Source organism: Phocoena sinus, chromosome 4 (genome assembly GCF_008692025.1).
Source record: "Phocoena sinus isolate mPhoSin1 chromosome 4, mPhoSin1.pri, whole genome shotgun sequence".
NCBI classification, from domain to species: domain Eukaryota; kingdom Metazoa; phylum Chordata; class Mammalia; order Artiodactyla; family Phocoenidae; genus Phocoena; species Phocoena sinus.
In genome coordinates this window covers 26,492,007-26,518,343 of record NC_045766.1, presented here as the reverse complement: position 1 = coordinate 26,518,343, position 26,337 = coordinate 26,492,007, and the positions used below count along the sequence as shown (strand labels likewise).

General features: G+C 39.2%; 2 protein-coding genes across 4 annotated transcripts in view; one reads left to right on the top strand and one right to left on the bottom strand.

Moving 5' to 3' along the window:
- Positions 1-1,069: 1,069 nt before the first annotated feature.
- LOC116752588 (basic proline-rich protein-like) lies at positions 1,070-24,629 on the bottom strand. The gene is made up of 4 exons (XM_032629377.1): positions 24,527-24,629; positions 23,664-24,122; positions 20,930-20,988; positions 1,070-1,222 (listed from the first exon to the last, which is right to left on the bottom strand). Exons 1-4 carry the CDS (start codon positions 24,627-24,629, stop codon positions 1,070-1,072), a joined length of 774 nt encoding a protein of 257 aa, XP_032485268.1.
- Positions 23,631-26,337, top strand: part of PLSCR4 (phospholipid scramblase 4) — a 47,978-nt gene continuing 45,271 nt past the window's right edge. For 2 of the 3 annotated variants that reach the window (XM_032631250.1, XM_032631248.1), the window contains exon 1: positions 23,631-23,708. The gene's annotated coding sequence lies outside the window, so the exon portion shown is untranslated. Of the gene's footprint in view, positions 23,709-23,994; positions 24,164-26,337 lie in introns of those variants that run through there. The other variant, XM_032631249.1, reaches the window with a different exon arrangement.

Genomic DNA, 26,337 nt, shown 5'->3' with positions numbered 1-26,337 from the left:
GATTAAGAACATAATATCGTGTGCACTATATAGTCTACATATGGTATTCTTCATTGTAATCTTTTGCCATGACTTTTTGGTATTCATAAGTAGAATAATTTACATAGTGCTTAACAATTCTAAAAATCTGTTTACTTACATTTTATCTTTTACTCTTGTACTGAAAAACAGGAGTGCTGGTTCTTGACTGTGGACCTGTCTCTGTGGGTGGCCAGGCCACTTCCTTCACCGTCTCCAGGTGCTAGAAACCTGGCTTTTTCCAGTATATCTTTAAAAAACTGACACCAAAGCTCAAAGCATCTGTTCCCCAAAGGCATATCATTGGTACGCACTCCCCATTAAAAACAGAAAACAGGGGCTTCCCCGGTGGCGCAGTGGTTGAGAGTACGCCTGCCGATACAGGGGACACGGGTTCGTGCCCCGGTCCGGGAAGATCCCACATGCCGCAGAGCGGCTGGACCCGTGAGCCATGGCCGCTGAGCCTGTGTGTCTGGAGCCTGTGCTCCGCAACGGGAGAGGCCACAACAGTGAGAGGCTCGCGTACCGCAAAAAAAAAAAAGAAAGAAAACAGCAGGAGGCAAAGTACCTCTGCCAGCACCCAGCCCTATGCCCCAAACACATCTCTCCAGGAAATTGTAAAAGCAGGGGTCTCTTGCTCGTGCTGGCACTCACCAGTGAGTTCCTGCCTGCATTATGTGGTGCTTGCTGCTGTGTGCCCTGAGCCTTTGCAAGATAACCTTTAAGTCATTGTGGGACAAATAGGGGCAGGAATTATTCATCTCATTTTACAGTAAGGAACACAAAGTCAGATGGATAAAGTGAAATGCTCAAGGTCACATATCTTGATTGATGTGGCTATTTGACCTTCCTATGCCGGGATAAGTCATCAGTGATGTAGGCTTCTTGATAATAACAGCTAACATATTATTTACTCTATACCAGACCCTCTCACAAGCACTTTATACTTATTGACACATTTAACCCTACAACAAACCTCTAGGACAGGGACCAATATTACCCCATTTTTACAGAGGGAGAAAATGAGGCAAGAGAAAGTTTGGTGTTTTCCTCAAGGTCTTAACTGATAGTAAGTTGCAATGCTGTAGTTCAAATCTACATGGTCTGGGTGCAGAGTCCACGCTCTTATTCTGGCTCTGAAACCCTTTCCCAGGGCTGGAGCTGTCCAACCATAGCTCTTCCTGGGCCTCATAACCGGCTTATTCTATGGAAAAGGAAAAGAAAGATCTCCTTGTAAGAGGTCAGGTTGGTGTTCAGGGCAGCCCCAGGAGGGCAGGGCAGGGTTTGTGGCCCACGTCACTGGTTCGGGCAGGGTGTAAGACCAAAGGCAGCAGACATGTAGAGAGCTGATGGGTTAGGTCAGTAGTCTTCACCCATTCAGACTCATTCAACACTTGATGACACCTATTTTTTCATGTCTCCCATTAGGCATTCCAAGTCATGCAGGACACTAACAAATACTCTTTGTGCAGGGCTGCCCTATGTCCTGCAGGAAGTTCAACATCTCTGGTCCCTGTCCTTTCAATGCCAGTAATGTCCCTATCAAAGTGACAGCCATAAATGCTCCCTCACATACTCTCCCACTCCCAACATGAACTCTGAGGCGTGGTTCATTCTGTGCTGAGAATCACCCGTGTATATCTGTGCAAAGCCTTCAGGGATGATCTAGACTCAGGAGCCACAGGCAACTCATCTGCACCTCCCTGGGGTATATATACCTCATATCTTTATGTACCTGGCCTAGAAGCAATTCCCAATTCCTGGGGATGCCCTAAATTTCTCCTCAACAAGATCTCTACTTTTTCTTCACCTCTTGTTTCACAAGCGACGTATATCAAGATATTCTGGGTTCATTCCTGTTGTTAGAGCTTCATTGAAGACAGAGTCCCAAGAAACAAAAATTGGAAGCAAAATGTTTGCATGACCCTCTTACAGGAAATAGTTAACTGGCTGAAGTATTGGGGTGGGCTATAACCATGCATAGATTTTTAAAGAACAGCTAAGACAGGAGCACCCGGGAGGTAACCAAAATGAGAGAGCTGGTGAGCAGCTCTATGCCAAAGTTCTTGAAGACTGTCAGAAACCAGAGACAAAATATAAATGCCAAATCTCCAGGGCAGAAGCAAGCATTATATGAGAAAAAGGATCAAAAAGTCAGGAAACAGATGGAGATGGAATTTAAGAGTGAGCAGGCCAGGAACATAAGAGTAGGGATGGTCTGGGATGACAGCCAGACTATTGTGTGTTTTGGGCTCATTATTATTGCTTGGTGGTGCTTGTTGCACAACTCTCTGAATATACCAAAAAATACTGAACAGTACACTTTGAAAGGGTAAATGTTATTGTATGTGAATTATATCTAAATAAATCTGTTTTTTAAAAAGTATATGATTGAAATAGATTTTAAAAAATCAGGAAACTGTTTACCTAGTAATCCTAAAACCCTTAGATGTTAACACAAAATCTTTTGTGGATACATGGAACTGAAGGTGAAATGGCACCTCTAGCCAGGGCTTCTAGCAGTCACAAGTCATGACATCACAGATCTAAGAAAGCAGCAGAGGATTATGTGCACTAGTTTTCTTCATTTGAAAAGCAGGATGTTATCACCCTCTGGTATGTGAAAGTAAGGAGTTAATTTTCTACTGTGCGGTATTCAGAGTTATTAGGAATATCAAATAAGTATTAAAAATCATATTTTTATGCAGTGAATGATATGATTCATATAAAATGCTTTCTTTAAATCATCTAAAATATGTTCTTATTCTACAATTATTTTAAAACACATATGTGGTGTAGTTGATATCTCTCCATTGGTTTTTATTTTTTTCTTACCTGTATGAAACTCAGTCATGTCTCAGTGTACTAAAGCCAATCATTTAAGACTTGGCTCAGGTCTAGCAGAGCACAAATAAATATTAAAATGTAAAATAAACACATAATGGGTATTATTAGATCATGTTTAGCTCATGTCTAATTTTGCGGTAGATTGTATCATATTTGTTCTTGTGTCCAAGAACATTTTAAATTTGTTGAAAACCTCTGCAGAGTAAAGGAATGGGAATGTGTAAACATGGTTAAATAAAACAATGATTGTAACCTCCTCTTTGGATGTGTACCAGAGAAATGGAGAAAAAATTACAACTGTCATCGAAACGTTTAACAAGTAGGTATTCAGTGTACTGTTAATTTGTTTTCAAGATGCATTTTCAAATGTTCTTGAATCTTAATATAATTAAAATTAGGTGAAAATCAGAAAAATAGAACAAACAATATGTCTTTGGCCAAAATGCCTGTGCTATTTTCCATTTAGTTGGCACTCTCTAAGAGACTATTCAAGAATAGTAAAAGATACAATGCATTTGTCCAGTAAAAATATGTATTGAATCCAATCACATGCCAACTACTGTGCTAAGAACTGGGGTTATACAGGTGCCAACTTGTACACAGTCTTTGCCCCCATTGGGCTGTTAGTCTGCTGGGAAGGCAGTACATGAACCTACAAAGCTAATTGTAACATACTGTGTGAGGTTGATGATAGAGAGAGGCATTGGGAAGTCCATAGAAAGAGTATTTAACACAATGGGGTGAAAAAAGAAAAGCAAGAAGACTTAGAAAGACTTTGGGAGTAAGGCCTGAGCCAAGTCTTACATAGGAATTACCCAGGTAAAGAGCAGATATGGGAGCTCACAACAGGAAAGGATTCCAGAACAAATGGATGAAATTAAACAAGGAGCAGAAATGACAAATAGCATAGTGAATGGGGAGTTTGCTAGCAACTGGATTATGTTAAACACAGTGTTGGGAAGTGATGGGAGAGAGGGTGACAGAGGCAGAGGGGCCATGTGTGCACTCTAAGAGGTTGGGCTTTATCCTGAATGTGTTAATAAGGGACTGAAAGATTTCAACAGTTGACTAATGTGGTTTGAATTGTATTTTGGTTACATCTTTATGACTGTGTATAGAAAGCAGTACGTTAGTGGTACTAAGGAAGAAAAGAGGAAAATTATTTGAGAAATATTTGGGGTGTAAGATCTATACACATAGAGCATTGATTAGAAGTGAGTTAGTGAAAGAGATTTTTTATCTATGTCATTGGTACATCTTTTTATTTTTTCATTGCAGTATGGTTGATTTACAATATTATAATAGTTTCAAGAATACAGCATAGTGATTCAGTATTTTAACAGATTGTACCCCATTAAAAGTTATTATAAGATAATGGCTATAATTCTCTGTGCTATACAATGTATCCTTGTTTCTTATCTGTTTTATACATAGTAGTTTGTATCTTTTAATCCCATACCTCTAGCTTTCCCCTTGCCCCTTCCCTCTCCCCACTGATAACCACAAGTTTGTCTTCTATATTTGTGACTCCTTCTGTTTTGCTATACACATCCCTCGTATTATTTTTAGATTCCACATATAAGTGTTATCATACAGTATTGTGTCTTTCTCTGTCTGACATTTCATTAAGCATAATATTCTCTAGGTCCACCCACATTGCTGCAAATGGCAAAATTTCATATATACACACATATGCACCACATCTTCTTAATCCATTTGTCTGTTTATGGATACTTGGGTTGCTTCCATATCTCAGCTATTGTAAATAGTGCTGAAATGAACGTTGGAGTGCATGTATATTTTCGAATAAGTGTTTTCATTTTTTTTCTGTATATATACCAAGGAGTGAAATTGTTGGATCAGTTCTATATTTGTCTTTTTGAAAAACCTCCATACTGTTTTCCATATTGGCTGCACCTATTTACATTTTCACCAACAGTGTACAAGGGTTGCCTTTTCTCCACATCCTTGTCAACACTTGTTCTTTGTAGACTTTTTGATGATAACCATTATGACAGGTGTGAGGTGATATCTAATTGTTGTTTTGGTTTGCATTTCTCTAATAATTACTGATATTGAGCAACTTTTCATGTGCCTGTTAATCATTAATATGTCTTTTTTGGAAAAATATCTATCCAGGTCATTGCCCAATTTTATGATTGGATTGTTTCTTTTTTTCACATTGAGTTGTTTGAGCTGTTTATATATTTTGGATATTAACCCCTTGTTGGTCATATCATGTGCAAATATTTTCTCCCATTCTGGAAGTTGTCTTTTCATTTTGTCATTTGTTTCCTTTGCTGTGCAAAAGCATTTAAGTTTAATTAGGTCCCATTTCTTTATTTTTGCTTTTATTTCTTTTTCCTTAGGAGACAGATCCAAAAAAAATATTGCTATAATTTATGTCAAAGAATGTCTTTCCTGTGTCCTCGTCTAGGATTTTATGGTTTCATGTCTTACATTTAAGTCTTTACTCCATTTTGTGTTTATTTTTGTATATGGTGTGAGGAAATGTTCTAATCTCATTGTTTTACACATAACTGTGCAGTTTTCCCAGTGCCACTTATTAAAGAGACTGTCTTTTCTCCATTGCATATTCTTGCCTCATTTATCATTGATTAATTGACCATAGGGTGCATGGGCTATTTCTGGGCTCTCTATTCTGTTTCATTGATCTATATGTCTGTTTTTGTGCCAATACCATGCTGTTTTGATTACTGTAGCATTGTCATATAGTCTGACATCTGGAAATGTGATGCCTCTGGCTTTGTTCATTTTTCTCAGGATTGCTTTGGCAATTTGGGGTCTTTTGTGGTGCCATATGAATTTTACGATTATTTGTTCTAGTTCTGTTATTATAATGTCATGGGTATTTTGATAGGGATTGTATTAAATCTGTAGACTGCTTTGGGAAGTATGACCATTTTAATAATATTAATTCTTCCAATCCAAAAGCATGGAATATCTTTCCATTTCTTTTTATCATCTTCAGTGTGCTTCATCAATGTTTTATTGTTTTCAGAGTATAGGCTTTTCACCTCCTTGATTACGTTTATTCCTAGGTATTTTATTCTTTTTGTTGCAGTTTTAAATGGGATTTTTTTTTCACTTTCTCTTTCTGTATTTCACTATTAGTGTATAGAAAAGTCATAAATTCTGTATATTAATCTTGTATCATACAATTTTACTGAATTAATTTATTGGTTCTAATAGCTTTTTGTTGGAAGCTTTAGAGTTTTCTTTTTTTTTCCAGTTTCATATTTATTTATTATTTTTAAATTTATTTTTATTTATTTTTTGCCTGCGTCGGGTCTTCGTTGCTACACGTGGGCTTTCTCTAGTTGTGGTGAGCAGGGGCTACTCCTCATTGCAATGTGTGGGCTTCTCATTGCAGTGGCTTCTCTTGTTGTGGACCATAGGCTGTAGGCATACGGGCTTCAGTAGTTGTGGCACACGGGCTCAGTAGCTGCGGGTCATGGGCTCTAGAGCACAGGCTCAGCAGTTGTGGCACACAGGCCCAGTTGCTCCGCGGCATGAGGGATCTTCCCAGACCAGGGCTCGAACCTTTGTCCCCTCACCGGCAGGTAGATTCTTAACCACTGTGTCACCAGGGAAGTCCCCTAGAGTTCTCTATATAAAGTATCATGACATCTGCAAATAGTAATGGTTTTCCTTCTTCCCTTCCAATTTGGATGTCTTTTATTTCTTTCCCTTGTCTTATTGTTGTGGATAGGACTTTCAATACTATGTTAAAGAGAAGTGGTGAGAGTGGACCTCCTTGTCATGTTCCTGAATTTAGAGGAAACACTTCCAGCTTTTCACTGTTGAGTATGATGTTAGCTGAGGGCTTGTTATAAATGGCCTTTATTATGTTGAGCTATGTTCCTTCTGTTCCCACTTTGATAAGAGTTTTTATCATGAATGGATGTTGAATTTTGTAAAATGCTTTTTCTGCCTCTACTGAGATGATCATGTGATTTTTATCCTGCTTTTGTTAATGTGGTGTATCACATTGATTGATTTGTGAATATTGAACCATTCTCGCGTTCTTGGAACAAAACCAACTTGATCGTGATGTATGATCCTTTTTATATATTGTTGGATTCTTTTTGTTGAGGAGTTTTACATCTATATTCACCTAAGATATTGGCCTGTGATTTTGTTTTGTAGTGTCTTTTTCTGGGTTTGTTATCAGGGTAGTACTGGGCTCAGAGAATGAATTTGGTATTATTCCATCCTCTTCAATTTGGGGGAGTATTTTGAGAAGAATAGGTATTACTTCTTTATATGTTTGGGAGGATTCCCCAGTGAAGCCATCTAGTCCTGGACTTTTGCTTGCTGAGTCTTTTTTTCTTTTAATTACAAATTTAATTTCACTAATAGTGATCAGTCTGTTCAAATTGTCTGTTTCTTCTTGACTCAGTTTTAGCCAGTTGTATGTTTCTAGAAATTTCTTAATTTCTTCTAGGTTGTCCAATTTATTGGCATATAACTGTAGTAATCTCTTATGATTTTTTTTGTATCTCTGTGGTATCGGTTGTTATTTCTTCTTTTTCCTTTCTTATATTGTTATTTGGGTCCTCTCTCTTTTCTTCTTGGTGAGCCTGGCCAAAGGATTATCACTTTTGTTTACCTTTACAAAAAAATCATCTCTTGATTTCATTGATCTTTTCTGTTTTTTAAAAATCTCCATTTCATTTATTTCCTCTCTGATCCTTATTGTTTCCTTCCTTCTGCTGAAGTTGAGCTTTGTTTGTTCTTCTTTTTCTAATTCTTTCAAGAGGTAGGTTAGAGTACTTATTTGAGATTTTTCTTGTTTGTTGAGGAATCCCTGTATCACTATGAACTTTCCTTTTAAAAGTGCTTCTGCTGCATCCTATAGATTTTAGAGTGTTTTGTTTCCATTTTCATTTGTCTTGAGGTATTTTCTGATTTCCTCTTTATTTTACTGTTGACCCTGTGGTTTTTTAGTATCATGTTTAGTCTCCACGTGTTTGTTCTTTTTCCATTTTTCTTCCTGTAATTGATTTCTAGTTTCATACCATTGTGATCAGAAAAATGCTTGAAATAATTTGTCTTCTTACATTTGTTGAGATTTGTTTTGTGGCATAGCGTGTGATCTGTCCTGTACAACAATCCAAGTGCACTTGAAAAGAATGTGTATTCTGCTTGTTTTGGATGGAATGTCCTGTAGATATTTATTGTGCATTTAAGACCACTCTTTCATTATTGATTTTCTGTCTGAATTATCTGTCCATTGATGTAACTAGGGTGTTAAAGTCTCACACTATTATTGTATTATTGTATATTTCTCCTTTCATGTCTGTTGATATCTCCTTTATATATTTAGGTGCTTCTGTACTGGGTGCATATATGTTTACAAATGTTATGTCCTCTTCTTATATTGATCACTTTATCATTATATAATGCACTTCTTCATCTTTTGTTATAGCCTTTGTGTTAAAGTCTGTTTTGTCTGATGTGAGTCTTGTACCTCCCCTTTCTTCTTGTTTCTGTTTGCATGATATATCTTTTTCTATCCCTCCATTTTCAGTCTGTGTGTGTCTTTAGCTCTGAAGTTACTATCTTTCAGGAAGCTTATATGTGGATCTTGTTTTTTATTCAATCCACCACCACATGTCTTTTGATTTGAGCATTTAATCATTGACATGTAAAGTAATTATTGATAGGTATGTACTTAATGCCATTTTATTACTTTCCAGTTGTTTTTGTTGTTCTCTGTTTATTTATTCTTTCTGTTTCTTCCCTTGTGGTTCTACTAGTATGATTGTGTTCCTCTCTTTTTAGTTTTTGTGAATCTATTGTAGGTTTTTGACTTGCATTTACCTTATGTTGGTATGTAGGGTTCATATATGTTGACCTATATTTACTTGTTTTAAACTGTTAGTCTCATATGTTCAAGCACATTCAGGAAGATCACATTTTTTACTCGTCTCCCCCACATTTTGTGTTTTTGATCTCATATTTTACATATTCATGTTTATCCCTTAACTTTTAATCTTCATACTGGCTTATTTAAGTGGTTGATCCTCAGTCATGACTATATATTTGCCTTTCCTAGTGGGATTTTCCATTTCCTATAGGTTCTTGCTTCTTTTCCACTTAGAGAAGATGCTTTAACCTTTCCTTTAGGGTAGGTTTAGTATTGATGAACTCTTTTGTTTTTCTTTTTCTTAGAAGTTCGTTATCTCTCCTTCCATTCTAAATAATAATCTTGCTGGGTAGAGCATCCTAGATTGCATGTTTTTCCCTTTTATCACTCTGAATATATCATGCCACTCCCTTCTTTCCTGCCAAGTTTCTGCAGAGAAATAAGCTGATAGCCTTATGGGGATTTCCTTGTATATGACACTTTGTTTCTGTCTTGCTGCCTTTAAAATTCTCTTTAACGTTTGCTATTTTACTTATGATGTGTTTTGATGTGGGTCTGCCTGGGTTCATCTTGTTTGGGACCCTCTATGATTCCTGTATCTGAGTATCTGTTTCCTTCTTCAGGTTTGGGAAGTATTCAGCTATACTTTATTCAAATACATTTTCATTCCTCTTCTCTCTCTTCTTCTGGGATAATGTTGAGTGTGAATTTTGAGTTGTGAATATTGGTATGATTAATGTTATCCCAGAGATCTCTAAATTGCTTTTATTTCTTAAAATTTGCTTTTCTTTTTGCTGTACTGATTGGGTGATTTCCATTATTCTATCCTCCAGATGACTTATGCATTCTTCTGTATCACTTAGTCTGCTGTTCATTCCTTCTAGTGTGCTTTTTATTTCAGCTACTGAATTCTTCATTTATGATTAGGTCTTTTTTATTTTCTAGTTCCTCATTAGAGTGTTCAATGTTTATATCAATTCTTTTCCCTAATCCAGTTAATGTTTTCTTATTACCAATGCTTTGAATTCTTTATCTGGTATATTGTTTATTTCTGTTTCATTATTTATTTTTTCAGATGTTTTTCTCTTGCTCTTTCAAACGTGATTAGTTCCTCTGCCTTTTCATTTTGCTTAACTTTCTCTGCCTCTATGAATTTAGGTGAAACAGTTAAGTATTGCAGTCTTGAAGAGGTGATCTTATGTGGGAACATCCCTATACAGGCTGAATGTGCCTAGTGCCTTTGGTGGGAGAGCTGATTTGATGAGGACTCTAGGAACATCTTTTCTCAGGGAGTGCTGGCAGCTATCACCTTTTTGGGAAGTGGGGCTGAAGCTGGAGAGGCTAGAGCTGGCACCAGGTATGACTCAGGTCTTCCCATCTGCTCAGTGGCCAGCACCACCCTATTGGAGGCAGAGTCTGATCCCAAGTTACTAGAGCAGAAGCCCTGTGGGTTGGGCCCAAGCTTGCTCTGTTCCCTTTAAGTGTGTGTTTTTCCTTCTCCCTGTACCAGGACCCTTGTCCTGGAGAGAGGGAGTGTTGAAGCAAGTGGGGCCCATGTGCAGACAGAGTACCAGTGCTCTGCCTGTGCAAGAACCTGCAGCTCTGCTCGAATGCAGCCTTGGATGCAAGCCCCCTTTGTCCCCCACAGCCTATGAATGCCCCAGCCTCTGCCATCCCTGCCCTGTTGTGGAACTGCTCCACAGGGCAGGTGGGGCCTGCATGGATTCTTGACATGTATACAAGGTAAGCTATGGTGGAGTAGCCACCATCAGAGATCTGGGCTGCTTCTGAGGCACTGCTTGAGCAAACACAAGCAATGGCCACCACCACCCCATGCAGTCGTTGTCCCTGGACCAAGTCACTTCTGCATCCCATGGTCATGTCTTTTACTGGGTTGTGGCCACCCTAGATCCAGTGCCATGCTGTGACATAAGTGAGTAGGGCCACAGAATTCAGTCAGTCTGGGCTGGAACACATGACACGGTGGTTGCAGGAAACCTGGCAGCCAGTAGAGAAGACCTCTCTCTGCCCTGCCTCAAGGTCTAGCCAGCACGTGCAGACTCCTCGTGAATGGAGTCCAGGCTTCCCACAGCTCTTCCGTTTGTCCCAGTGTCCTCCAACCAGCCAAGGAGGCTTGTCTCCCCTGTGTAGGACCCTAGGACTAGAGCTCCCAATCTGTGGCTCAACTTGCTTACTTCCCAAGGTGGGTATCTGCCCATGTAATGTCTCTTTTCCTCTGATCCCCTCCCAGGGGCACAGATCCCAACCCAATCAATTTTCTTCTCTTCCTACTCAATTACATGTGTATATTTCTTACAGCCTTTGTTGTACGGAAGTTCTTCTGCCAGTTTCCCGTTAGTTTTCAGTGAGAATTATTCATAATGTAGATGTATCTTTGATGTCTTCATGGGGGGAGGTGAGCTCCATGTTCTCTTACTCTGCCATCTTGATTCGAACCCTGAAAGATAGAGAAATTTTGAGAAAAACTGGTTTCTGGCTAAGTGGATTGTGGTACTACCAGTTAAGACAGGGAGCATACAAGAAGATGCCTAAGGTAAAATCAGTTTTGTTTTAAATCTGTTGAATTTGGGATGCCACTGTCATACCCAGATAGAAATGTCCAGTAGGGAACTGAGTTTGTGAATCTGTAGCTGAGGACAGAGATCTCTGTGGGAAGTAGAGTTTGGGGAATTTTGTATATGTGGGTAATCATTGAAAACATTTTAAAAGATGAGATTATCCATCTCATTTTAGCAAATAAGGATTTGCTACATAATGTATCCTATGCAACAGGACATTTAAGGTTTATGTGGGAAATATAAGTTGTGAAAGAGACAAATACCTGCAAAAGTATGAGAACCAGAAGGATGTGATATCAGGGAGCAGAGAGCCATGGAGGATCAATAAATAAAAGCTAAATTGTTTCCACTGAATTTGGAAATACAGAGGTCATTGGTGAACTATGCCAGAATCACTTCCATAGAGAGTTGATAGAGCAAGCCAGATTGCAAGTAATTGAGAAATAAATGGAAAATAAGATAGTAGAAATGCTTTTAGACTCTATAGTGGATATAGGGAAAAGTAGAGACAACAGATGACTTTTTCGGATGGGAGGGATAAGCCTAAATTTTGTCTAAGGGAAAGAAAACAAGAAAGAAAGAAAGTAGTTGAAGATATAGGAGGTAGACATTTCAAAGGGATAGGAGTGGAAAATTCAGAGGAATTGCCAGGAAGAAGAAAAGGAGATAAGAGGAAGACAGATGGTTTCTGTTTCATGTTATCAATCCAGAAAGGAAATATCTATATGCTCAGTGTCCAGAGGTTGGCAGTGCATCGACACAGGTTGGTTAGTTAAGATGGATTTGGCTAGACCAGGCTACCACACCTAAATTTCACATATTCCCAGACTGGAATTGTTTTGTATTCAGTAAGTGCAATATTCAAATTAAGAATGAATTTAATTTTCTCTTCTATCCTGCACTTGTGTGTGTTTGAGTATGTGTTTCTTCTCCTCTGTATTTTTTGAGTCTTCATAATATATATATGGATCATTTTCACAATCAGAAAAATGTTAAGAATGTTGCTATCATGAACATAACAAGAATCAATGGGCTAGAGAAATTGAAGGAAAACATCTGACTAAATTCAATGGGAGGGAAATGGACAGTGTTCCTTTCTTGTTACATTAACTCAAGGCACTAGACCCACAGGTATCATACTTAGAAAAAATAAATACAAACATTGAAAGCAAACTAATTCTACAAACTAATTCTAGAAATTTCCAGACTTATTTCTTAAATGCTTTGTTATTCATTTTTAGAACCTGTAAACAAACCCATTTCTGGTAGTCTTATGTCCCTAAGATTTAAGTCATCACAGTATAATTATAATAGGAAGAAATATACTATGAGGTTTAAACAAGCCTAGAAATAGATTAGCAAAACTTTTAATAATTATGTTTGTGAGTATATATAATTGAGTTGCTGACAAATAAATCAGATTTGAAAGCTAATGGACATGGTTGGCAAAATCATTTTTCATATTGAATCACTGGAAAAAATATTCAATGGCCCTGTTACTGTGAATTATATACTAAATTATAATGCATTTCCAATATTTTCCTTGTACGTTCATGGACATTTATTTTTCCCCTCTATATTGAAAGATCATTTTAGCCAATTATTTGAAAGTTAGAAATTGTCAGGTATTGTTAATATATTAATTTTTAATGTATTGATTTTTAAAAATATTGATTCTTCTCATCCAAAAGCATTGCTTATATATCCTATATTTTACAGATTTCATTAAAATTTCAGTCTTTTTCATGAAGGCCCTATCGATTTTTTTGTTAAATTTATTCTTAAATTTCAAAGTTGTCTCCACTGTGCATAGTATTTTTTTTTAACTCTTTCCTTTTTAAGGACTGATGGAGATGATACTGCTTGAGAGAGGCAGAAAATAAATGTAATAAATGCATTCATAGATATAAGAAGTTAAAATAAGTATATTCCATAGTACTTGAAAAAGATAGAGGGTACAACAGTTACAAAGATCCTGAGGTAGGAGTATGAATGATATTCAGGAATCAGAATGATGCCAGTGACTGAAGTAAAAGCAAGAGAGTGAGAGAGCAATGGGAGATGATGTCAGAGTTGCCAGATCACGGAGGTCATTGGCTTCTACTCTGAGAAGACTGATAGAATAAAAGCAAGCAAGTCATATGGCAGTTCTATTTGCAGTATTTTAAGGAACCTCCATACTGTTCTCCATAGTGGCTGTACCAATTCACATTCCCACCAGCAGTGCAAGAGGGTTCCCTTTTCTCAACACCCTCTTCAGCGTTTATTGTTTCTAGATTTTTTGATGATGGCCATTCTGACCAGTGTGAGATGATATCTCATTGTAGTTTTGATTTGCATTTCTCTAATGATTAATGATGTTGAGCATTCTTTCATGTATTTGTTGGCAGTCTGTATATCTTCTTTGGAGAAATGTCTATTTAGGTCTTCTGCCCATTTTTGGATTGGGTTGTTTGTTTTTTTGTTATTGAGCTGCATGAGCTGCTTGTAAATTTTGGAGAGTAATCCTTTGTCAGTTGCTTCATTTGAAAATATTTTCTCCCATTCTGAGGGTTGTCTTTCGGTTTTGTTTGTGGTCTCCTTTCCTGTGCAAAAGCATTGAAGTTTCATTAGGTCCCATTTGTTTATTTTTGTTTTTATTTCCATTTCTTTAGGAGGTGGGTCAAAAAGGATCTTGCTGTGACTTATGTCATAGAGTGTTCTGCCTATGTTTTCCTCTAAGAGTTTGATAGTTTCTGGCCTTACATTTAGGTCTTTAATCCATTTTGAGCTTATTTTTCGTGTTAGGGAGTGTTCTAATTTCATTGTTTTACATGTACCTGTCCAGTTTTCCCAGCACCACTTATTGAAGAGGCTGTCCTTTCTCCACTGTACATTCCTGCCTCCTTTATCAAAGATAAGGTGACCATATGTGTGTGGGTTTATCTCTGGGCTTTCTATCCTATTCCATTGATCTGTATTTCTCTTTTTGTGCCATACTCTCTTGATTACAGTAGCTTTGTAGTATAGTCTGAAGTCAGGGAGCCTGATTCCTCCAGCTCTGCTTTTCGTTCTCAAGATTGCTTTGGGTATTCGGGTCTTTTGTGTTTCCATACAAATTGTGAAATTTTTTGTTCTACTTCTGTGAAAAATGCCAGTGGCAGTTTGATAGGGATTGCATTGAACCTGTAGATTGCTTTGGGTAGTAGAGTCATTTTCGCAATGTTGATTCTTCCAATCCAAGAACATGGTATATCTCTCCATCTATTTCTATCATCTTTAATTTCTTTCATCAGTGTCTTATAATTTTCAGCATACAGGTCTTTTGTCTCCTTAGGTAGGTTTATTCCTAGATATTTTATTCTTTTTGTTGGAGTGGTAAATGGGAGTGTTTTCTTGATTTCACTTTCAGATTTTTCATCATTAGTGTATAGGAATGCCAGAGATTTCTGTGCATTAATTTTGTATCCTGCTACTTTACCAAATTCATTGATTAGCTCTAGTAGTTTTCTGGTAGCATCTTTAGGATTCTGTATGTATAGTATCATGTCATCTGCAAACAGTGACAGCTTTACTTCTTCTTTTCCGATTTGGATTCCTTGTATTTCCTTTTCTTCTCTGATTGCTGTGGCTAAAACTTCCAAAACTATGTTGAATAATAGTGGTGAGAGTGGGCAACCTTGTCTTGTTCCAGATCTTAGTGGAAATGCTTTCAGTTTTTCACCATTGAGGATGATGTTTGCTGTGGGCTTGTCATATATGGCCTTTATTATGTTGAGGAAAGTTCCCTCTATGCCTACTTTCTGCAGGGTTTTTATCATAAATGGGTGTTGAATTTTGTTGAAAGCTTTCTCTGCATCTATTGAGATGACCATATTGTTTTTCTCCTTCAATTTGTTAATATGGTGTATCACATTGATTGATTTGCATATATTAAAGAATCCTTGCATTCCTGGAATAAACCCCACTTGATCATGGTGTATGATCCTTTTAATGTGCTGTTGGGTTCTGTTTGCTAGTATTTTGTTGAGGATTTTACATCTAAGTTCATCAGTGATATTGTTCTCTAGTTTTCTTTCTTTGTGACATCCTTTTCTGGTTTTGGTATCAGGGTGATGGTGGCCTCGTAGAATGAGTTTCGGAGTGTTTCTCCTTCTGCTATATTTTGGAAGAGTTTGAGAAGGATAGGTGTTAGCTCTTCTCTAAATGTTTGAAAGACTTCGCCTATGAAGCCATCTGGTCCTGGGCTTTTGTTTGTTGGAAGATTTTTAATCACAGTTTCAATTTCAGTGCTTGTGATTGGTCTGTTCATATTTTCTACTTCTTCCTGATTCAGTCTTGGCAAGTTGTGCATTTCTAAGAATCTATCCATTTCTTCCAGGTTGTCCATTTTATAGGCATAGAGTTGCTTGTAGTAATCTCTCATGATCTTTTGTATTTCTGCAGTGTCAGTTGTTACTTCTCCTTTTTCATTTCTAATTCTATTGATTTGAGTCTTCTCCCTTTTTTTCTTGATAAGTCTGGCTAATGGTTTATCAATTTTGTTTATCTTCTCAAAGAACCAGCTTTTAGTTTTATTGATCTTTCCTATCATTTCCTTCATTTCTTTTTCATTTATTTCTGCTCTGATGTTTATGATTTCTTTCCTTCTGCTAACTTTGGGGTTTTTTGTTATTCTTTCTCTAATTGCATTAGGTGCAGGGTTAGGCTGTTTATTTCATATGTTTCCTGTTTCTTAAGGTAGGATTGTATTGCTATATACTTCCCTCTTAGAACTGCTTTTGCTGCATCGCATAGATTTTGGGTCATCGTTTCTCCATTGTCATTTGTTTCTAGGTATTTTTTGATTTCTTCTTTGATTTCTTCAGTGATCACTTCATTATTAAGTAGTGTATTGTTTAGCCTCCATGTGTTTGTATTTTTTACAGATCTTTTCCTGTAATTGATATCTAGTCTCATAGCATTGTGGTTGGATAAGGTATCTGATACAATTTCAGTTTTCTTAAATTTACCAAGGCTTGATATGTGACCATAGATATGGTCTATCCTGGAGAATGTTCCATGAGCACTTGAGAAAAATGTGTACTCTGTTGTTTTTGGATGGAATGTCCTATAAATATCAATTAAGTCCATGTTGTTTAATGTATCATTTAAAGCTTGTGTTTCCTTATTTATTTTCATTTTGGATGATCTGTCCATGGGTGAAAGTGGGGTGTTAAAGTCCCCTACTATGAATGTGTTACTGTCGATTTCCCCTTTTATGGCTGTTAGTATTTGCCTCATATATTGAGGTGCTCCTATGTTGGGTGGATAAATATTTACAATTGTTCTATCTTCTTCTTGGATTGATCCCTTGATCATTATGTAGTGTCCTTCTTTGTCTCTTCTAATAGTCTTTATTTTAAAGTCTATTTTGTGTGATATGTGAATTGCTACTCCAGCTTTCTTTTGGTTTCCATTTGCATGGAAATCCCCTCACTTTCAGTCTGTATGTGTCTCTAGTCTGAAGTGGGTCTCTTTTAGGAAGCATATATATGGGTCTTGTTTTTGTATCCATTCAGCCAGTCTGTGTCTTTTGGTGGGAGCATTTAATCCATTTACATTTAAGGTAATTAATGATATGTATGTTCCTATTCCCATTTTCTTAATTGTTTTGGGTTTGTTATTGTAGGTCTTTTCCTTCTCTTGTGTTTCCTGCCTAGACAAGATCCTTTAGCGTTTGTTGTAAAGCTGGTTTGGTGGTGCTGAACTCTCTCAGCTTTTGCTTGTCTGTAAAGGTTTTAATTTCTCCATCAAATCTGAATGAGATCCTTGCTGGGGAGATTAATCTTAATTGCAGGTTTTTCTCCTTCATCACTTTAAATATGTCCTGCCAGTCCCTTCTGGCTTGCAGAGTTTCTGCTGAAAGATCAGTGGTTAACCTTATGGGGATTCCCTTGTGTGTTATTTGTTGTTTTTCCCTTGCTGCTTTTAATATGTTTTCTTTGTATTTAATTTTTGACAGTTTGATTAATATGTGTCTTGTCATATTTCTCCTTGGATTTATCCTATATGGGACTGTCTGTGCTTCCTGGACTTGATTAACTATTTCCTTTCCCATATTAGGGAAGTTTTCAACTATAATCTCTTCAAATATTTTCTCAGTCCCTTTCTTTTACTCTTCTTCTTCTGGAACCCCTATAATTCGAATGTTGGTGCATTTAATGTTGTCCCAGAGTTCTCTGAGATTGTCCTCAGTTCTTTTCATTCTTTTTTTAAATTCTGCTCTGCAGTAGTTATTTCTACTACTTTATCTTCCAGGTCACTTATCCATTCTTCTGCCTAAGTTATTCTGCTATTGATCCCTTTAGAGTATTTTTTATTTCATTTATTGTGTTGTTCATCGTTGGTTGTTTCATCTTTAGTTTTTCTAGGTCCTTGTTAAATGTTTCTTTCATTTTCTCTATTCTATTTCCAAGATTTTGGATATCTTTACTATCATTATTCTGAATTCTTTTTCAGGTAGACTGCCGATTTCCTCTTCATTTGTTAGGGCTGGTGGGTTTTTATCTTGCTCCTTCATCTGCTGTGTGTTTTTCTGTCTTCTCATTTTGCTTATCTTACTGTGTTTGGGGTCTCCTTTTTGCAGGCTGCAGGTTTGTAGTTCCCTTTGTTTTTGGTGTCTGTCCCCAGTGGCTAAAGTTGGTTAAGTGGGTTGTGTAGGCTTCCTGGTGGAGGGGACTAGTGCCTGTGTTCTGGTGGATGAGGCTGGATCTTGTCTTTCTGGTTGGCAGGTCCACGTCTGGTGGTGTTTTTTGGGGTGTCTGTGGACTTATTATGATTTTAGGCAGCCTCTCTGCTAATGGGTGGGGTTGTGTTCCTGTCTTGCTAGTTGTTTGGCATAGGGTGTCCAGCACTGTAGCTTGCTGGTCGTTGAGTGAAGCTGGGTGTTGGTGTTGAGATGGAGATCTCTGGGAGATTTTCGCTGTTTGATATTACGTGGAGCCGTGAGGTCTCTTGTGGACCAGTGTCCTGAAGTTGGCTCTCCTGCCTCCAAGGCACAGCACTGACTCCTGGTTGCAGCACCGAGAGCCTTTCATCCACATGGCTCAGAATAAAAGGGAGAAAAAGAAGAAAGAAAGGAAAGAAAGAAAGAAAGAAAGAAAGAAAGAAAGAAAGAAAGAAAGAAAGAAAGAAAGAAAGGGGATAAAAGAAAAAATCAAGTAAGGTAAAATAAAATAAAGTTATTATAATAAAAAAAATTATTAGAAAAAATATTTTAAGTAATAAACAAAAAAATGGACAGATAGAACCCTAGGACAAATGGTGAAAGCCAAGCTATACAGACAAAATCTCACACAGAAGCATACACATACACACTCACAAAAAGAGGAAAAGGGGAAAAAAATCATAAATCCTGCTCTCAAAGTCCACCTCCTCAGTTTGGGATGATTCGTTGTCTAATCATATATTCCCCAGATGCAATCAAGTTGATTGTGGAGATTTAATCCGCTGCTCCTGAGGATGCTGGGAGAGATTTCCGTTTCTCCTTGTTCACACAGCTCCCGGGGTTCAGCTTTGGATTTGGTCCCGCCTCTGCATGTAGGTCACAGGAGGGCATCTGTTCTTCGCTCAGACAGGACGGGGTTAAAGGAGCTGCTGATTCGGGGGCTGTGGCTCACTCAGGCCAGGGTAGTGAGGGGCACGGAGTGCGGGGCGAGCCTGCAGCGGCAGAGGCTGGGGTGACTTTGCACCAGCCTGAGGCATGCCGTGCGTTCTCCCGGGGAAGTTGTCCCTGGATCCCGGGACCCTGGCAGTGGCGGGCTGCACAGGCTCTGCGGAAGGGAGGTGTGGATAGTGACCTGTGCTCGCACACAGGCTTCTTGTTGGTGGCAGCAGCAGCCTTAGCGTCTCATGCCCATCTCTGGGGTCCGCACTGTTAGCCGTGGCTCACGCCCGTCTCTGGAGCTCCTTTAAGCAGCACTCTTAATCCCCTCTCCTGGCGCACCAGGAGACAAAGAGGGAAGAAAAGTCTCTTCCCTCTTCGGCAGATCCAGACTTTTCCCTGGACTCCCTCCCGGCTAGCTGTGGTGCACTAACCCCCTGCAGGCTGTGTTCACGCCGCCAACCCCAGTTCTCTCCCTGCGCTCCAACCAAAGCCCCGCCTGTCCCAGCGGGTGAGCAGAGAAGCCTCTCGGGCTGGTCAGTGCCGGTCGGCACCGATCCTCTGTACGGGAATCTCTCCACTTTGCCCTCCACACCCCTGTTGCTGTGCTCTCCTCTGCGGCTCTGAAGCTTTCCCCTCTGCCACCCGCAGTCTCCACCCGCAAAGGGGCTCCTAGTGTGTGGAAACCTTTCCTCCTTCACGGCTCCCTCCCACTGGTGCAGGTCCCGTCCCTATTTTTTGTCTCTGTTTATTCTTTTTTCTTTTGCCCTACCCAGGTACGTGGGGAGTTTCTTGCCTTTTGGGAAGTCTGAGGTCTTCTGCCAGCGTTCAGTAGGTGTTCTGTAGGAGTTGTTCCACGTGTAGATGTATTTCTGGTGTATCTGTGGGGAGGAAGGTGATCTCTGCGTCTTACTCTTCCGCCATCTTCCCCCTCTCCTGCTAGTGTTGGAGGCTCTCCTGCAGAGGTGGGCGGTGGCTGTGGCTCACCATGGGGACAAGGACACTCCGAGCAGGTTTTTAACGTGGACAAGACAGGACTGTACTGGAAGAGGAGGCCAGACCGACGTTACATCAGTAAGGAGAAGAAGTTGTTGCCAGGCTATAAAGCAGCAAAGGACAGGCTAACTCTGTTGTTTGGTGGCAATGCTTCTGGTGATATGAAGCTGAAGCCTTAGTTTATCATTCAGAGAACCCAAAAGCCCTTAAAAACATAGCCACGGGCTCTCTCCCTATTGTATAGAAGAGTAACCCCTAAGCCTGGGTTACACAGGCCATTTTCCAGGATGGGTTTTTCTACCACTTTATCCCAGAGGTAGAGAAACATTGCTTGGAGAAGGATGTCCCATTCAACATTCTTTTGCTGCTTGATAATGCTCTGGGCCACCTCCCATTCATGGATGACTTTCATCCCAATGTCAAAGTAGTGCATCACCACTGAATACTATGTCGCTCATCCAACCTATGGACCAGGGAGTTATAGCGACTTTCAAGAAATATTATTTATGTCACACTTTTCGTCAGGCAGTAAAGGTAAGTGACGAATCAGGAACAACATGGCAACAATTTTGGAAGGACTATAACATCTACAAGGCCATAAGAAATATTGACTTTGCTTGGTGTGAGGTTATGGTCATTACCATGAATGGGATTTGGAAGAACATTTGCCTTCAGTTTGTTCATGATTTTCATGGATTTGAGGTGGATGAGGAGTCCAAAGAGGTCTTCAACAACTTAGTGACCCTCGGCAAGAAGATAGATCTGCAAGAGGACAATTTCATTGAACTCCTTGCTCTGCAACACGAGGAGCTTACTAATGAAGACCTGATGGAATTGGTGGCCCAGAGTAAGGATGAAGAGAGACAAGAGGAAGAAGAAGTAACTGAAGAACTGAAGAGATTCACGACCCAGGAAATGGCAAGGGGATTTTCTTTATTTGAGGAGGCGCTGTTAGTTTTCGAGGCACAGTACCTGAATGTAGAATGGTTCACGAAGGTTGCAGCAGCTGTTCGGAAAGCAGTCTCTGTTATCTATATGAGAAAAAAAAAGCTACTACCCAGACATCGCTGGATGGTTTTTTCAAGAGGGTAGATAGAATTGAATCCAGTGAGGAATCAGAACCCGTGTCATCTATGTCAGGTGTGAGTGAAATTGCAGCTTGCCCTCCGTCTCCTATTGCTGACGATCCTTCAACTCTACCATCTCCCACCTCCTCTCCCTCCTCCAGTCAGTAACTCTTCTTGCCTGTTCACTCGATGCCAGCCCCTGGATGCCAGCTATTGTACTGTACCACTGTACTTTTCAAGGTACTGTACTGTAGGATTAAAAATGTTTTCTTTATTTTTTGTGTTTGTTTTTTATTTGTGTGAAAAGTATCATAAACCTATTACAGTACTATATAGCTGACTGTGTTATGGGTACCTAAGCCAACTTTGTTGGACTTATGAACACACTCTCGGAATGGAACTCATTCATATGTAGGGGACTTACTGTATTGGAAAAAGGTAAACAAGTCTTGCTGACCTGTGAGGCAACATTAAATGGTCTAAGATACATTTAATCGAATTTACAGAAGGAAAGAACAGAGAATGGTGTAGGGAGGTAAGTTAAAGAAATAATGGTTGGAAGTTTCCCAAATGGTGAAAATATCAACCTATCATCTGTCTATGATGCTCAAAGACTTCCAATGAGGATAAATACAAAGAAAACCACACATCACAGCCTAATTGCAGAAAACCAAAGCTAAAAATTTTACCTTAAAGCCAGAAATCTGAATCCCATCAGATAAAAATGTAACTCAAAACTGTTGGGGAAGAAAAGAAAAATCTGTCCACTCAGAATTCTATATCCAGTGAAGATATTTTAAAATGCATACAAAAAAATACTTTCAGATTAAACAGTGCTGAGAGAATTTATCTCTAGCTGTTCTGCACTACAAGAAATGCTAAAGGAAATTCCCCAGCCTGAAGGGATGTGACAATAGATAAAACTCTTTAACTACCAGAAAAAATGAAAAGCAGATAACTGTGTAGTTGTGGGTAAATATAAAAACGATGTTTTCATCTCCTAATAGCTGTAAAGACAACTGATTGCTTTAGCAAAACTTAACATTTAATTATGTAGTCTATAATTTGTGTGCATGTAAAACATGATAGCAATGACATATAGAATTGAGGTACCAAAAAGTGCTTTGCAAACTTCCTAATTTCACATGAAGAGGTACAATATTAACTCTAAGAGGATTGTGGTAATGTGGGAAAAAACAATAAAAAGAAAATAATACTAAGAGATGTAGCTAAGGAGCAATAGGGCAAATAACGTAGGATTAGTAAAAAAAACAGTAAAGTTTTCGTCCCCTGAAGAATTTGGGTTGGAACATCACCAGATCAGGAATTTCATAGACATAGGTTTGATCATTATTCTTCCCCTCAAAACTTGGGATTTGGGGCATATGAAATACTTTCAATCGTTTCTTTATCCCTCCCCAAAGCAATATGTTTCACAAGCCATGTTTTGCTCCTGAATTATTGGGGATCATTCATGTGATCATTTTGGAGGTTTGCATTCATAAACTCAATCTCTGAATCACTCTCATGAATTTAAAACAAAGCTAATAAATAGTATCATATTTAGTTGTAGTTTCGGCACTACTTCATTTTATGCTTTCAATATAACATTATTTCAGTATCTGGGTAATGTCCCATGCAATTACTACTGAGAAATGCAATATGAATTTTTAAAATCTATTTCACATACAGAGTAGCAGATAGCATTCATAAGGGGAAAATGGAAAATTCCAGAACTCCACTCCCATACGCCTTCCCCTATCCAAACTTCTCCCATAGTGGGGCACTGCCAAGTACTCTTCAGAACTTAATCTAATTTACTTCTGTCCAGTTCTGATTCTTTATAAGGTCAGAGATATCTAGATTCCCTCAGTTCCTGTCAGTGGGTTGTGTTCCTTCCCATGGACCACAGATCTAAACTTCATTAGTTTGAAACCAATACTTGTGCCTAACAACAGTAATTAACAAATGCCATTTTTCTCTCAGAAAACATAGGCGACCCAGCTCCCTCACTCCTCTTTTCTGGCACCCCTTCCTCCCTACCTCCCTCTAACATCAAACTGGCCTCCTCCAATCCAGTGGAAAGGAAAACAAATGCCTGGGCCCCGCGCCTGAGTGTTTCCAGCCCGCATTGCATCGCCAAGGTCAATTCTCCAAGCCAAGGGTCTGGGGTGTGGGACAGATGCAAATTAACAGGGCTCTGACGAAAGGCTGGCTTCTTCTTTTCCTTTCTGGGCTCTTTGATCTCTGCCACGAAGCCCTGCCTCACAGGCTCTAGAAAGTGCCTTTAGGATTAGAGGCAACCGTCGACTTGCTTTTATCTTTTTCTTCACCTCACATGTAAGCGGTGACAACTAGTTTTCCCTCTTTTCCTGTCTCCTGTGCATTTTTACTGGAAAGCCGGCTTCAGCAGCGGCCCGTGCCTCCAGGGGCAGCGGACCCGCGGCAGCAGAGCTCTCAGCACGGGGGCGGGTCGGGGGGACGGCGCCCCGGGGAGGGTTCCCGCCCGCGGGACCACGCCCCTGACCCTCCTCCCAGTCGCCTGTGGGGCTCTGTGTGGTTTTTTTGCAAAATCCTCCTCTTCCTTCTCCATTTCCCCGCCCCGCCCCTTTCTCTTTCCTCCCTGGATAAACTCAGACCCCAGGCCTGGCGTCGCGGGTGCCGAGTGGACGGCTGGCCGGGCGGTGAGTGGGGCCGGGCGGGCGGAGAGCCGGGTCGCGGGCGCCTCGAGGAGAGGCCCGAGGCCGGCGGACGCGGGGGCACGCCGTGTCCTGGGCTGGCTGCCCCCCGGCCCGCCGCGCCCCGCGCCGCATCCCCAGGTGGTTTCCGAAGTTTCGGGGCGCTCGGCGCATGTCTGCCAGGTGGACGCGTGGGCCTGGCTGGCAGCGAGCCGTCTCCGGCGCTGGGTGAGGGGTCGGGACCCCCTGGATCTGAAGTCGGCGGTCGTGTCCCCGGGACTGAGGCTGTGTTGGGGAGAGCGTTCCGGCCGCGGAGAAGCGCGCCCCAGAGAGCTGGCCGCGCTGCCCGGCCGCGCTGCGCACCTTTCCCGCGTCTCCTGCCCCGGAGGCGGCTCCGCTGGCGTCTCTGGCGGGCGCTCGCTCAGCGCAGCTTTGCGGACCCGGGCCTGGCCGACTCGCAGGTAAAAGGGTTTGCAGCCACTTCTTGACGTGCTTTGCTGGCAGAGCGACGGGGGTTACAGGAGAGAACCCAACTCTCGCTTTAGCATTCAGGCAGACTTGGGGGGCGGGTGGTAAATTATTTCGGCGTACAGTTGGTTTGTTTCTATAAAATAAAACGTTTATGTTTCAAGACTTAGAATTTTCTTTCATTTGTTTTCTGGTCTTAGGACCTACGATTTAGTTGAGTTTTTACTTTGTTGCGTATTTAGTGTGTTATCTACCCAAACTAGTACAGAGATGAAGATATTATGCACCAAGGTTGATTTCCCACCTACGTAAAAGGATAAAGCTTTAATATTTTATATTGGGTGTTACTGCATTACGAGTAGGATACCCTCCATCTGTCTGTCTTGCTCTCACGGTAAATCTTGGAACACTAGCATCACTTCCAGGAAATTTGGAAAAGCCAAGAATGCTCATCATCATGCTCTATGAAGTTGTTGAGTTGTATAGGCCAGTGAGGTAGGCAGGAGGACACGTTAACATTCTGATTAGAAAAGAAAACACAACATTATCACTTTTTACACATAATACAATCGTGTACCTTGAGAATCAACAGAAAACAACTGAAAATCTCATAGAAAAAATAAGAAAATTTAGTGGTGTCTAATTACATCTAACTGCAATTTACAGTTATCAATAGATGTTATATATATATAAACTGGAAAATAGAACAAAATAAACCATTCCGTTTGGCATGAAATAACTTGAAAAACATATTTTAAAAAAGATGTAAAGCTCTAGGGACATAGATGAAAATATATATGAGAATGTATAGATAAAAATACAATGAAATACATAACGTTTTTCTAGACAAAGGTATCATTTCTCTAAAAGAACATATAAATTAAACAGAATCCTAACCGAGTTTTTTGTTTGTTTTTAAAGCAACTGTTTAGCTCAAGGGGAAAAATAACTACTTGCCAGGAAGTTTTCAATTCAAAGAAAAATGTACATATGTATACATATATCTGGGAATTTTGCAATATAATAAAAGGTCTTATAAAGCTGTAGTGATTAAAAGGCCACTAGGGGGAATAGATCTACTACCAGACAAATCAAAGAAACTGAAGAGACATTTAAGAATAAAAGGAAAGCTGACATTTGATAAGCATACATTTAAAATAAGGAATGGAGAATAAATAACATTTAATCCATCATGTATGGACAATCAGGTGTTTATTTGGGAAACCTAATAATAAAACTTGAACTTTCCCTCACTCTTAACATACAAATGAAATCTAGATGATTTACTAATTTAAGTTGAAATATATGAAACCTAAAAAAGAAGAAAAGCTGAATGAATATTTGTGAGTGTAGCATGTGGGAAAGCATTTTTGAGGTTGATAGAAAAACCTAAAGCCCATGTAGGGACATGATTCTTAACATTTGCATGCAAGAAAAACAAAACAAAACAGGTACAAATGGAAATTGTTAACAGAAAAAGAGCTAATTTTCTAATATGCCTAGAACTCTCATTAAGGACTTTTAAGATCAACCATCCAATCTGAGAATAAAAAGTGTGAATTCAAAGTAAGAGAAAAACAAATGATAAGGGGAATGAAGACTCAGCCACATTAATTATCAGAAAAATGCAATTAAAGTAAGACCATTTTTGCCTGTTTTACTGATTTTGAAAATGTGATAATGCTCAGTATTGTTGATAGTGTGGTGAGAGAAATATACTCTTACAAACTCTTAGTGGAAATTTATTGGTAAAACTTTTTTATGGTGATAACTTTAAAATTTTAATATCCATTCACTTATTGGAATTCATCATGCTCCTAAGTGTGCAAATAAAAATCTGTGTCAAAGATGGTCACACACAAAAAAAAAAAAAACAAAAAAGATGGTCACAGTAGGATTGTTTGTAATAGAAAACTTGGGAATAGTTTTGTAACCATTGATTGGAATTTGGTTACATAATTAATTGTACATCTACAGTGGAATAATAATAGTTTAAAACATTTGATAGTTCTAAATGTTCTAAGGTGGAAGTATGTCCGAAGTATATTATAAATTGAAAACAAACAGTAACAAAAAGCAAGTTGTACCACAGTATGTATAAATGTTTATGTATATGGGTGTGTATATATACATATATTTATATGTATATATGTGTATTTGCTTTATT